General features: G+C 39.1%; 1 protein-coding gene across 4 annotated transcripts in view; it reads left to right on the forward strand.

Annotated features, from left to right (window-relative positions):
* Positions 1-477: 477 nt before the first annotated feature.
* The window catches only part of LOC106066154 (chitotriosidase-1-like), a 46,208-nt gene continuing 31,403 nt past the window's right edge, over positions 478-15,282 (forward strand). For 3 of the 4 annotated variants that reach the window (XM_056041306.1, XM_056041308.1, XM_056041307.1), the window contains exons 1-4: positions 495-624; positions 5,284-5,338; positions 9,619-9,778; positions 14,663-14,903. In XM_056041306.1, coding sequence (XP_055897281.1) covers positions 598-624; positions 5,284-5,338; positions 9,619-9,778; positions 14,663-14,903 — 483 coding nt within the window. In that variant the 5' untranslated portion in view covers positions 495-597. Of the gene's footprint in view, positions 625-5,283; positions 5,339-9,618; positions 9,779-14,662; positions 14,904-15,282 lie in introns of all 4 variants that reach the window. The other variant, XM_056041309.1, reaches the window with a different exon arrangement.

Here is a 15,282-nt window from a genome sequence, read left to right on the forward strand (position 1 = left end):
TAAGCTGATAGGAAAAAGTGGAAAAAAAGGTGGACAAATGAAATACAATAAACAAGAGCCTAGTTATCAGCAGCGTCATGCTAGTTGTTGGGTATAATTTAATTTCGTAAAAAAGTACCAAAACCCCATACCTCAATGGTATATGCCTATGTATTAGACCTCTAGACCTCTCAACCTGTTGTAGATTTGCTCCATACTTTGAATAGAGCAACAAATGCTTCAAAAAAGTTATATATATATATATATATCAATAAGTAGCATACATAATATACAGTGTCTACTATTTTTATGAAAATTATATAAAATCTCTGTAAAAATAAATTCTCCTTCACAATGATTTCACCAAACTATTCGTTTTATTTACGGTGAAAAAAATATTAGGGGTCAGTTGAATAGAAACGCAAGTATGCATACGTACTTAAATTATTTTGGCAACAGCTTTCGTGCCTTAAACAATGATTTAAGGATGATTTGGTGAATAGATGTACGGTGCATGGGGGTAAAGCAAATTCATTTACAAAACAGTATATAAGTGACAGGAAAGAAATGGTTAGTGGATAGGCTTCATGTGCACGACAGCGGCAGAAGTAACTTCAAATGAATTTATCTTTAAAACTTTTAAAGGTAAACATTTTTTTTTTAATTTCGATTAAAAAAAAGATAAACATTTTTATAAAGTACTTTTAAGAATTAGATTTCTTTCCCAACTTTCTTTACCCTCCCCTTTTCTTGACATTCCCTCATTTTCTCCGCCATATCTCTTCACGACCTTGTCTTTGTACTGTTGTGTGTGTTATGTGATATATGGTTGCCATTGAGGTAATGCACCTATGGTATATCTGCCCATTGGTAAAAAAAGGGTCAGCCTAGTGTGTCTATTTCGGAATGAAGAGAACCAGTCTTTCTTGGTTTTAAGATATGTACTTAAGTAACTGAATAAGGTATTGCAGATTTGCATAAAAGAAGTATAAGACTACGACTTTGTTTTTTACATTGTCACCGCACTTTGTCATCAATGCATCTACAACAAAGAAATGCCCTTGTACCTAAGTAAACTGATCTTCACATAAGTCCTTAAGCGAGCCTTACGTTCTATAGAACCAACACCTCTAGTTGTGTCACGTTTCTTTTTAAAAGTTACAATTTGTGAAATCGTTTTCAATGGCCCTTAGGTTTAGAACTCACGAACAATTGAGCTCAGACAAAGAACTTTCTTCACTACTTTCATGAAGAACATTAAGACCTAGACCCCATTTTTTTTACAAGATTACTTTGTCATTTTAACTCTCCAGTTAACTTATTTTATTTTATAACAGCACTTGTTAACAGAGCTCAATAAATACAAGTATTTTTGTTCAAAGACAATTAGGTACAATCAACGCATTGTTTCAAAGTGTTTTTCGAAAGTTCGAATATCGCAATAGTATGCGCAATGAAGATATATATATATTCTAGTATTATTGTTGTGACAAGTCAAAAACTCGCTGTCAGAGTCACTCTAAATTATCACAGCATTAATTATTTTTTTTCATTATTTATTTATTTTATTTTAATTATTTCCCCATCCTACCCCTAAATTATTCACCCGCCACACCTTTTCCGCTCCAGGCTAGACTTAGTTGACCACATTGGAGATAGTTAAGGCGCGTCCTTTCATTTATCTTCCCTTGACCGGGGCAAAGATACACGCAGGATGTCTTACAGCCGCAGTGGACACCACCTTGTGTGGAATGCAAGTCACTCCTCCCCCCCCCCTTTCTCCTACGTCTCTCTTTGATCTAGGAGATTACTCGAGTCAAAGTGCCTCTCGACGCTCCCATCTTAAGTCTAATTCACCCACGTGTAAGATAATTCTAATCCTAGGACATTTCCTGTGTCCGCCCACATTTTCCAGGTCTTTGTATATAACGTAAATTAAATCAAGTCAGACCCTCTCTTCCTCATTCAAGCTGAGCTATCGAGTCTGGACTGCTTCATTTATTCTCACTCCTAGAGGAATACCTGGTGGTAAGCCGAACTTAATCACAAGTTCCATCTTAGTTACTTTGTGTATATTTCTCACTGGAGATTATCATGTGTATTCTATTATTTTATTTACATTAACTAGTGCATTGTGTATTTCTCACTGTCGTAAGTAGAAAACATAAACATGTCCTATGTATGTATTTAAGTATTGCATTAATCTATTAATGCTACGTTGCTCAATTGATAGTTGATGCAACTATGTATGTATTTGTACATCTTATTTTATTTCCTTTATCTCGGTTGACAGCCTTGATAATTTTACTATCGCACTAATACTGCGCTTAGAAAGGAGATATGAGTTATCTCCCCTTTACTCATTTTACTCTAATGAGAGTTGCGCCGCTTGAACGGACACCATCTCCATTCAAGCGCGCTCCATTGTTCTCGACCCACGGTCATATGTAAACAAATCGTCTGGGTCGCTGACCACCGCCCATCCCCCCCTTCTCTTTCTCTATCCACCTGTGTTGTTTATTTCAGATTATTATTTCCCCCTTCTATGTACATTTTTATATTAGTATTTCCCATTTTATGTACATTTATATAATGCTACTATCTGCCATCTATTTTCCAAATCCCATTTGTCATCATCTCCTCATTGTGCTCTAAAGCAATTTCACCAATCTGACGAATGCACCTCAGTCGAGGGAATCGATAAGATGTATGAGAGACATGTCCTAACTTGTCTTTATTTATCCGCAGCCTCCCTCAGGTGTCTGCCTATTGCCTACTTACCTGCCTATTTATTTGCTATTTGCTGTTCAGTGTCTACTCGACGCCACTCAACTACTGCCTATTTATCTATTGGATTAATCACCTATTTATTGGATCAACTATTTGTTTGATATCAAGAATCACCTACTATCTTTGTGCTTAGTGCTATTCAGCACTGCACTTGCCTACTGAGATCTACTCAACTCTACCACTTGGCGCTATCGGCATTGCCCGCCTATTCGACAGCCCACCTGTCAAGCTATTAGGTGCGACGTCCCTATAGATTCAGATCTGTGTGAGACGTCATAGCTACGCCAACCCTATGCAACTCACTGGACATATCCTGTCAACTACGCTGCCCACGGCAGATCCGCTCTGCCCGCAGTAACCTTGTGCCCACGGTAGCCGGCCACCCGCCCTACTGTGCCCACTACAGATATTAGATTTTGGGGATTGAGACTCCACAAGAACTATATCACCGGCGTCCCTCGATCCGCTAGAGCGCCACCTCCAGCTGCAGAACCTCAAGCCAGGACACAGCCAGCTGCGACATCAACAGGAAAACCAGCTAAGTCAGAGGACAAAGTGACATACTCTCTTATTAAATGCACGAGTGATGATTAAATCTAGTATTATTTAGAGATAGAAGCAAACCCTCCCCCTTTTTATTCTTATATGTATATTTATGTAAATAAATATTCTTCATTTTTAACTTTTGTATCTATCTTTCATTGCTTTGTCTCGTTGCGTGTCTGCTCCCGATTCATATGCTGATAGGTTGGTGTGTGATAGCTTTAAAAATAATCATCCCCTAGACATTAAACGCGCCAAACACACATCACATTTCCCCACCTGTCACAATTGTAACGATAGCTGATTATTATGAATGGCTGCCTGGTCGTGGGGTTTGCACACTGGACTGTCGTTCGAACTTGGTGGATGGTCTCAGGTTCAAACCTAGCCCACTTCTATCCTCCTTCGTCCTACGGAAGGTTTGGACTAGGAAGTAAATTAATTTTAATTCTGAAAGAACATCCGAAACATGTACAATTACATTTCGTAAATAAGCACATGCTTAGATAAGCTAGTTTAAATATATAGCTTATTCTTCGTAGTTGAACCTAAGCTTATTTCTCAATTTCTATGAATTTGAAGATGGTTATAAAGTCATATAAAAATAAAGTAAAGTTCCCCTTTCAGAACTTGTGGATGTAAAGGTCATCTGATTCTGTGGCCTACGATTAACGAGGGTGTTAACGACCAAACGTCTTTAGTTTTCCCCAATAATGTCAGGTACCCATTAGAGCTGGGTGGACTCAGAGGCGCCCAAGGATCCCGAAATTAAAAATCCCAGGATTCGAAACCCGGAAACCGTTTCGGAAGTCAACCGCTCTACCGCTTTACTTTCAGCCACCGCGCCTCCATAAAGTCATATATTCGCATTAAAAAGCAAGCAATATAAATACTGTTATGTATTTCTGAATCTTCTAGCTAAATGTACTAGTAGGCACACAAATAAAAACACTGTAAAGAACTTGACGACTAAACTTTCAGTTTCATATAACTTTAATGACTATTAACTCTAACAATTTGTCACTGTAACATGTAGCGTAGAAGACTGTACAATATCTGTCAGTTTAAAGTTAGCTATACTTCCTTGCAATTCATCTCTTCTCAACTTCTCCACAGAACAGACCAACGACACACTTCCCAGTGTCGCTCCAGGTCTCCTAAGGCTGAACCAAGTCGTACTCAAGTCTACCGAATCAGAGCCGCATACGTCTTACATCGACTGTATCGACTGTAACGGCTCAAGTCCATTGTATTTCGCTGTATAGACTTTAACGACAGTAGTCCACTCCAGTTAACTCTACCCTAGTTAACTTGCATCGAGTCGTACACATTTCTCTTCCACTGTCTCGCACAGTAGACAACAGTAACGAAGACTGTACCGACGATTCTACGTACGACTCCATACGACTGACTTTCACATTAACTTTCTGGCTTATATAGAGTCCCTAATCGCTCCTTCAAAGTTGCACAAACACGGCTAGTATCCTCTGGAATAACATGTGGGGAAACGTCACATGCTGTCTTTGTTTTTACATGTAGATTTCAGAGAACACCTGCTGCTGTGTCATCTCGCCGGGGTCATACGTTGACATCTACCTATCACTGTTCATTTGTAACAATACATAGGTAGATTTGGTCAGCTGCTTTTTTCTCAGCCAGATGTTAATGTCGATCTCAGTTTACGTCAATGTAGCACTTCTTAAGCGTGTCTTTGTAACGCTTGTGTTGATCCTCTCCTTCTGAGAGCTCACTATAGTGTAGTCGTTTAGGGAGGCGATTTTGCATGTGGACTACATGGACCGCCAATCATAATTGGGATCTTTTGATGTGGCGTAGAAATTGTTTATCCGTAACAGCAGTAGGAGTTCAACGTCGGCTAGGGATCGTTCTATCATCGTTCGCTCTCGTACGTGCAAGTAATTTAATAGCAGCAGAGTCTAGTTTGTTGTTTTATGAATTCTTTATTCACAGATGAAAATTGCGTATTTGGCAGTTCAGTTGTATTTTTTATTTGCATGCGAAGCTGGTAAGTACAAATTTCTGCATATTTATAATTTAAATTGTAAAAAGGATAATTGCTTTTGGCGAGATGTTAAAAACAAAGCAGCCACAGTTCATTAATAAAGTAATTCAATTGAAATTAGTTTCTCACCACTCGTCCAGGCGTCTCGGATACAGCTGTACAAATAAACACTACACAATAACTCAGCCCTTAAAGACGAACACAAACTTTATTGTCTCTTCATCATATCACACACTAGACTCTGTCCTCGTGCACAGTTCAACACTTCCGGTGAATCGCTTTTACATTGCAACTGATAATTTGAATATACACACATACCGAATCCCTAGCTATAGGTCAATAGCCGCACTGCCTTGTGTGTGTGTCCCTGTAAGGTCTCAGGCTAAGGGAGTAAACCCTAACAGAAAATCCGGTCCTGGAGCCCCGTAGGCGGGGGGACAGTAGTAAGACTACTGCTATCTGGCAAATTCCTGCAGCCACCTGTCCCCAAATTGTGATGGCTCGCCATCCCTTTGGACTCGGTTTGTATGGAAGAGAGGCGTGCGCTGACATGTGGCACCCCAGCACTCTCAAATTTACCGCCCAGGCTTTTCCCCAGCAATGGAGAGGTCACTCCATCTCTGACAGTAATGTCTTTGAAAAAACACGATGAGTGGTAGTTACCGGTGATAAGTTCCTAGCTGATTGGCGTAAGCTAAAACGAAAGAGACCATTCTTGGCGGTAGGAGGGGCTTTTTAGCCTCACTGGATAGCTACTGCCTGCCTTAAGCCGAGAACTACTCGGACAATTATAGTGCTATCCCGCCAGAGCTTGCCGCACCACTGGGTGCTTGGTGCTAAGACAAAATCAAAAAGCAAGCTGCTCACCCGCACCTGCAAATACAATCAAAAGAAAACCCTCAACATTAATGCGTTTTGCAAGCTGGAACATACGGACAATGTGTCCTGGCTTCAATACTGACCCTGAACTCGTCACCGACATGCGTCAAACAGCTATCATCGACAGAGAACTCAGCAGACTAAATATTCAAGCCCCATAATACATGGGGTCCTCTTCGCATAAGAAACAGTCGTCTCGTCCCCTGCATTGCGATTTTTCCCATTGGCAAGGAAAGAGTAGCACACATGAAATTGGCATCACCGCAAGGCAAAGTTAATATAATCTGTGCTTACTCACCAACCCTTGCTGCACTGGAAGAGGACAAAGACAGATTCTTTTAAGCTCTAGAGGACCCGAGAACCTCTATATAAATTGAGACTTTAATGCCCGTGTTGGTGATGGAAATGACGCGTTGCCTAAATGCTTGGGACCTCATGGTGTTGGCAAAATCAACGACAATCGCCAAAGGCTACTCGAGTTCTGTAGCTCTCATGAACTGTGTGTAACAAATACATTCTTCTCTGGCAAGGAACGCCACAAAGTCTCTTGGCAGCACCCACGCTCAAAAAGGTGTCACCAGCTTGACCTCTGTATCACCCGAAGGATGGATCTGAAAAGTGTCATCCACACCCGTTCATACCATAGTGCGAACTGCAACTCAGACCATTCACTAGTGCTAAGCAAGATCAAACTAGTTCTCAAAAAGGCTTATACTTCCACTCAACCTAGAACTAGGCGAATTAACGTCAACCATGTAGGTGACCCAGAGAAGTCTGCACTCTTTGGCTCTTTGGCACTATTTCCTGAACAGTTCAATCTCCTCGTTAAGTGATGAAGAAGACATCTATATCAGATGGCAGAAATTAAGAGATGTAATTTACAGTTCGGCAATCACCGCCTTTGGCCTTAAAAAACACAAAAATGTAGACTGGTTTGAGGCAAATCTAGCACATATGGAACCTTGCATCGAGAAAAAGCTATCTGCACACTTCACTCACAAGACAAAGCCTAGTCCAAAATCTTTGGAGGCCTTCAAAAGTGCTAATAAAGAGACGAAACAAATGTCTAGACAATGTGCTAACAACTTTTGGAGGTATACCTGCAACAGAATTCAAGACAGTCCCTACTCAGGAAATAGCAAAGCTCTGTTTGATGGCATTAAAGCGGCCCTGGGTCCAACAGTGTCTAAGCCTGCCCCCTTTCTATCCAAATCAGGAGAAAAATTACAGATCAAACCAAGCAGCTAGAACGATGGACAGAACACTACCTCGAAGTCTATGCCACACAGAATACAGTAGACGATGTCGCCCTGGCTTCTCTACCAGATCTTCAGGTTTTGAGGTTTGCAGTGGTGTCAAGCAGGGATGTGTGCTCGCATCTACTCTGTTTGGCATATTCTTCTCCTGTCTACTGCATTATGCGTACAACGACATAAACGAAGGTGTGTTTCTCCATACAAGATCCTCTGGAAAACTAATGTATCAAGGCTGCGGGTAAAAACCAAGGTTAGGAAGCTACTCATCATGGAACACCTGTATGCTGATGATGCAGCAATTGTGGCTGATTCTGATATTGAGCTACAGTCCATGGTTGACAAACTATCTGCTGCTTGCCAGAAGTTCGGCTTAAACATCAGTCAAAGCAAGACTAAGATACTTGTCCAAAACACAAACATTGCACCTCAAGTAAGCATTAATGGCCAACCACTAGAAATTGTTGATCACTTTTGTTACCTTGGCTCCATCATATCCAACAACACTATATTGGATAAAGACATAAACTACAAGATAGACAAGGCAATGGCCACCATGTCACGGTTGCAGAAAAGAGTGTGGGACAACATATTACTGACTAGCAGAACTAAAGTCTACCGGACCTGTGTGTTGAGCACCTTGCTGTACGGAAGTGAAACATGGTCAACCTACTCATGGCAGGAAATAAAACTGAATGTCTTCCAACTCCGATGCCTAAGGCGGATCTTTAAATTAAAGTGGCAAGACAAGATAACCAATGAGGAAGTGCCAGGACATCCGCTCTGTTATCACAGCAGACGCGTTGGTTGGCTTGGCCACGTTCGTAGAATGCCAGTAGGTCGACTTCCACAGGACATCCTGTATGGCGATCTAATAGAAGGCAGGAGAGCCGCTGGTCGTCCACTTTTACGTTATACGGATGTACGCGACATGAAGCTCTTCAAAATCGACACTGGCAACTGGGAAGAGGTGGCACTGGACAGATCCACATGGAGAGAGAGCATAAAGGAAGGGTCACGGATTGCAGATGTCATACACAACAGAAGCTGAAAGAAGGGTGAAAATGCAACGGCGCCTGGTGATTTCATATGCCCAACCTGCGATCGCAGCTGTGTATCAAGGATTGGCCTCTTTAGTCAAACAAGAAGTGGCCTGAAAACAAGAACGACTATCAGTGGATGACGAGGAGAGGCTCACGGGTCAAGGAATGGACAGACATGTCAGTGAAAGATAATCTAAGATAAGGAGTCACGGCCCAACTAAGTGACAGAATAGATCGAGAGTTTTGTGACGGTCCAACTAAGTGACAGAATAGATCGAGAGTTTTGTGACGGTCCAACTAAGTGACAGAATAGATCGAGAGTTTTGTGACGGTCCAACTAAGTGACAGAATAGATCGAGAGTTTTGTGACGGTCCAACTAAGTGACAGAATAGATCGAGAGTTTTGTGACGGTCCAACTAAGTGACATAATAGATCGAGAGTTTTGTGACGGTCCAACTAAGTGACAGAATAGATCGAGAGTTTTGTGACGGTCCAACTAAGTGACAAAATAGATCGAGAGTTTTGTGACGGTCCAACTAAGTGACATAATAGATCGAGAGTTTTGTGACGGTCCAACTAAGTGACAGAATAGATCGAGAGTTTTGTGACGGTCCAACTAAGTGACAGAATAGATCGAGAGTTTTGTGACGGTCCAACTAAGTGACATAATAGATCGAAAGTTTTTTGAAGGCCCAACTAAGTGACAGAATAAATCTCGAATTTTGTGACGGCCCAACTATGTGACAGAATAGATCGATAGTTTTTTGACGGCCCAACTAAGTGACAGATTAGATCGAGAGTTTTGTTACTGTTATACGTAGTGACATAATAGATCGATAGTTTTTTGTGACAGAATAAATCGAAAGTTTTGTGACGGCCCAACTAAGTGACAGAATAGATCGAGAGTTTACAGAGACCTCTAAAAATACCAGAATCTTATTAAGGTTGCGGCTCATTTCTCTTTGTGTACATTTATTAGTTTCGACTATACAAAATATAATGCGTGATGCTTTTGTGATTCATTTACGGTTGCAATTTTATGGAAAAAAAAAATTCTGCTATGTATGGCTTTTAGTCTTCTTAAATTGATATTTTAATTTTTTATAGCACCATGCAATGTGTTTCTGTGTAATGTAAATGCTGCAGCGCTGGCCCAATCAAGATTGAAACTTAATTTGCTCGATCCAGAAATTTGCCAAACTGTGATAATAGAATATGCTTCTAGTCAGAACAATAGATTACTTCATCATTATGCAGTCACTCAATTGTAAGTTTTATTAGTATAAAATTTGTCAATGAATAGCTAATTATTTATTCATTTTAAAAGTACGTTTGATTTCTGTTATTGAATAATTTCTAAATATGCATAAAAAAATAATTGTTTAATTTCTGTAAATAATATTCGATACTTTAAACCATAGTGTTAATTGCTAGATGATCAAAGACTCAACAATTACTTTGAGTGATCAACTAAAATGAAAGGTAGTTTAATAGTTAACAAGTTGCATTCCTGGCTGCCGCCATATTGCATGGAACCATAACAAACTGTAAAACTCAAGGGAGACTACTCCAATAAATAAGCATCATTTTAAGCATTAAACGTAATGTTCTTAACTAACTTGACTAACATCCTCTTTTCTTTGTCAACACCAAGATAGTGAAGATACTGTCCTTAGTTCTACTTCATGAAATAGTCTTTTTGCCAAACAGGTTTCTTTCTTTCTCTTATTGATGCGGGTCTTTTATTGTTTCTTAGTTCCGTGTGCGTATGTGACGGGTTGATTGGATTGTCCATTTGGTATGTGGTTGAGTCAGGTTGGAAATCTGATGGAAAGTTGTTTTCGTTTACAGGAGGGGTCAAAAGGACGGTGTGTTGCGCTGGGACTGCATCGACTGTTCTGAAGTCTCTCCACCAATCTTCGTCATCGTCGTAGATGTCTGCCTTTCAATGTTTCTCTTATCCATCTTTGTTGATTGCTGGGGTCTCATGTCAACTGTGTTTCGTATATACGTTCCGCCCTCCTCGCTTCTATTCTTATAAGATCTTGGAGTTTCTTGACCAATAATCGTTTTCCGTCCTTGGTCTTGGAAATATACCGATTGGTTTACTGTTAATGTTGGTAATTCACGGGCTCTTTCATCATAGCACCTTTTGACCGTTTGTTTATGTTTCCTTTTTTTTTTCAAGTATGCCCGGTGGGGCAAGATAAATGTCCGTTGTTCTTGGTATTAGGGTGCAGGGTATCCGGTTTAGCAGGAGTTCGGCTGGGCTCACTCCTGATTCTTGTCTAGGAGTGTTTCTTAGTTCCAAAAGGGCTTCTTTGGTTCGCCTTTTTCATCAGATTTTTGATGATTTTAATGGCAGATTCGGCTTTGCCATTTGCTTGGTGATGACTCGGATCTGATTTTACATTAATTATGTTCCATTTTTTCAGTGAATTTCTTGAATTCATGAGCTGTTATTTGAGTCCCGAAATCTGACACTAAGACTTTTGGTATTCCGAATCGTGCGAAATGTCCTTTCAGTTTTTTTATTACTTCCAATGAGGTCATTTTTGTCAAGAGGTACACTTCTATGAAGTTGGAAAAATAGTCTACAAAGATTTGGTACTGGTTCCCTCGAATATCCATTATGTCAGCACCTACTTTTCCCCATGGGCTAATCCCTTCACTGTGTTGCCAGAGAGTCTCTTTCTGATTTCTGGGCTTTCTTTCCTGGCAAGCAGTACACGACTGTTCCATTTGTTAGATCTCACCAGCCATACCTGGCCAGAAAATGCCATTTCTTGCTCTTCTCATCATACTGTCGTATCCCAGATAAGAGGCGTGTAACTTCGTTTTTATTTCTTGACGCATGCTTTTAGGTATGAGTATCCTTTTTCCTTTCATTATTATTCCATCAGTGATGCTTAGAGTATCAGCAAGACTGTAGAACTCTTTCAGGTCATTGTCCACATGTTTTCGATCGTTAGGCCACCCATTTTTTTATTGTTTCATCAGTTTCAGGAAACTGTGCTCTTTCGTTGACTCAGTTCTTGTTCTCTCAAGTAGACATTTGAAATATATGACAATTGTCTTCCACTTCTTCAGGTGACTCATTTCCACTTTCAGTGCATGCTCTTGAGAGTGTGTCAGCGAGGATTAATTCTTTTCCGGGGACCCATTTGAACGTAAAATCATATCTGTGGCATCGCATCATTAGATTCTCAAGTCTTCTTGGAGCTTGGCTTAGAGTTTTTCGAAGGATATAGTCCAAAGGCTTGTGATCATTAATGATGATAATTGATCTGCCAAAGTGTATTGGTCAAATCTTTCCAAACCAAATACTACAGCTAGTAGCTCCTTTTCTATTCGCGCCCACCTTTTCTCTGTTGGTGTTGAAGTCGATGCAAAATTCAATAGGCTGACCTTTTTGCTTTAGGACAGCACCGAATCCATCCTGACTGCTATCAACTTGAATCTCCAAACTCTTGTTTGGGTTGTAAAAAGCTAATACTGGTGTTTGTGTTATCATTTTTGTATGTCATGAAATGCCTTGTCACACTCGTCACTCCACTGGAAACGTCTGTCTTTTCTTGTTAGCTCTTTCAGTGGGTGTAAGACGTCAACAAGATTGTGTAAGAATTTCGACAGATATTGAACCATGCCGCAAAAACGTCTTATTTCTTGAGCATTCTTTAGTTGTTCCATGTCTGTAATGGCTTTGATTTTCTTTAGATCAGGTTTGATCCCGAGTTCATGACCCATAAAGATGATTTCTTTTTTGTTTTTCAGTTGTCTTTGTTTCATTGAGTTTTATCATTTTTCTGCAGATCTTTGACTCAGTTTTTTCAGTTTGGTGTCATGGTCTCTTTCCGCTTCTTCACTGGAATTTCCACATCCAGCTATGACTATGTCGTCTGCCACATTGGTGCATCCGTCTAGCCTCTCGAGGGCTTGGATTAACTTCTTTTGGAAGATTTCCCCGCTTACATTTAGGTCAAATGGTAGTCGAGCCCATCGAAAACGACCGAAAGCTGTGATCATTGTCGTTAACAAACTTGAGTATTCATCCAATCGGATATGCCAATAGGCTTCTTTTATGTCTAGCTTGGAGAATATCTTGGCATTTTCGAATTGTGGTAAGATATCTTCTAGAGTTGGAAGTTTATAGTGTTCCTGCTTGAGAGCTTTGTTCTAATGATGTGGGTCAATACAGATCCTGAGGTTTCCATTACGTTTCTTGACCACAGCCATTTGACTGACCCAGGGACAGGGACACGTATTTTCTGACTCACCAAAAGATCGATTTCTTGCTTGACTTTTTCTATCATAGTATGGGGGATCTTCCGACACTGAGAGACAACTGGTGCCACTGTTTCGTCTACAGTGAGATGAGCCTCGCCTAAATCTCCCAGATCGCTTTCTTCACTGTGGACAGGTGCAATGAAGTTTTCCTTGTTGCAAGTCTGTAAACCCAATAAACACTGCAAATCGTTGTCCACAACGGTGAAGCTAATCTTTTCTTGCTTGCCATTTTTCGGATTCGTCATGATGAGATCAGCCATGCCAACTGGTTTCATTTTTGACTGATTCTACATAGTAAAAGTTTGGGATGTTTCTCTGACTTGACTTTTCCTGACGAATCTCTCGCTATTGATGTTTACGTCTGCTCCAGTGTCCTGTTGAAATCTAACATTCTGGTCATTGATCAAGAATACCGCTGTCATTTTGTCACTTGGTGCATTCAGTGCATTTAGGTTGTTGAGGTATTCTTCGTTGTCACTCTCAGCGGGCTCTTGTATCCTTACTGTGTTTATGCACTTAGCTGCAAAGTGGTTTTTTTTTGCATTTGGCACAAACTTGTCCCCATGCTGGATATTTCCTATGTTCATGGGTTCTCCCTCATTACCGGCAGTCTGTAATCAAGGTTTTGTTTTGGGTTCTGGGGTCTTTAGATCTTACTTTGTCGACAAGAATGGGTGCTTTGGCATTGTTTAGTTCGTTCAAGCTGTTGTTGGATTTGTTCGAAAGTTTGGCAAATATCTATGGTTTTCTTCAGTGTCAGTTCCTGACAGCGTAATAATCTTTCTTGAATCCGTCTATTCATTGAGAACACTATTTTGTCTCTCAACATTCTGTCTTTGTCCTTGAAATTGCATTTCTCTGCTTGTGTCCTCAGTTCTGTCAGGAAACTGTCAACTGTTGTTTTTTTTTAAATAAAATTCAAAACAAACAATTATCAATACGAAATTTTTGCTACATCTTATCTAGAAACTAAAATCTAAAATAAGTTATAAAATTAAATTCAAACAAATGACATTTTTTTCTGTTTATCAAAATATTATCCAGAACAATTTGTTATCTATATTGAGATTTTTTTTACTCATTTTAAATTTAAAAGCAACGAATATTTTTTAAGAACTTTACTTGTTTTTGTGATCTTAATGTTACATAGCGACAGACTGTTACACTAAACATGAAAACAATAGCTGCTTTAACATTTACTGTTTCTCTAAGAAACAAACATACAATAATACCTGAATGATTAAGACTTTCTGTTTGCACATATAACACAATGCGGTGAGAAGATTAACAAGTAGCACTGAAGTGGCACATGGATACTTGCTTGATAATCCTCTCTTCTAAAATATCGTCTTTTTTTTATAAGATAATACAAAGATGGAGATATAAGGGTCAGAAATGATAACAACTTACAATAATTATCTATAAATATAGAGTGTTACAGAGGAGAGGTAAGGTGAAATAAAATAAGCCTTCTAATAGAGCCGGCCATCACACATGCTTTTAGTCTTGACACTTTAAAAAAAGTGAACCAAAAAAATACTGTCTTGCAAAATGATTTTAAAATATTCACTCACTTTCAGATATAATTTAAAGCTCCATATGCTCTAGTTTTTGCCTTGATTAGTCAATTTTTTTCGTCATTGAATAAGCTTTTCATCTATTTATGTACTTATACTATACAAGATTACTTTCTACAGTTTCTAGTATAGAAAAACGTTTTTTCTCATCAAATATTATCTGCGCACTACATTGTTATTGTCATATTTTTCGCATTTTAATTGTTGAATATAGTTTGAGTCTTTCATACAAATATATAACTTGTAACAATTTTAAGACAAAATATTTTTTTATATATATATTTCAGCATTCCAGATTTAAGAGCTAGCAGACAAAACTTTAAGAACTTTAAATGTCTGATAGAAGTTTATACATCTGAGCTTATTGGCGATAACTTTTACACGATGTATCTAATTCCAGAATCAAGAGCACTTTTCATACAATCATGCATAGACTATTTACGTCGGTATGACATGAATGGTATATCAATCAGACATTCATTTCATCGAAAACCCTTTTTTAAAAAATATTTTCCAATACTTCTTCAAGTAAGTAGTATAATCTTTGAATGATTACAATAAACTAATGAACGAAAGTGAACGCTAATGAACGCTACCCAGACTAGGCCCCGCTAAATCCGTTTCACATAAGGACCCGCAATCTGTAAGGACGACCCTGCATAATAAATAGAGTTGTTCTCTTTAAAAAAAAAGAAAACTTTTTTGCGTGTAAATGTAGTAGTTGGTATGACAGAACATATAAAAAATATTTTTTGACAAAAATTAAAAAAACATTTGCATTAGTATGTTAAAAATATGATCAATTTCAATCTTCCCTTTTAAAGAACCACCCTTGTTTGTTACTATTAATAGTGAATATTTGTAAAAGTGGTGTATTTTTATGGAAAAAAAAACTGCTTGAATAAAT

Source organism: Biomphalaria glabrata, chromosome 9, assembly GCF_947242115.1.
Source record: "Biomphalaria glabrata chromosome 9, xgBioGlab47.1, whole genome shotgun sequence".
In the NCBI taxonomy this organism is placed as follows: domain Eukaryota; kingdom Metazoa; phylum Mollusca; class Gastropoda; family Planorbidae; genus Biomphalaria; species Biomphalaria glabrata.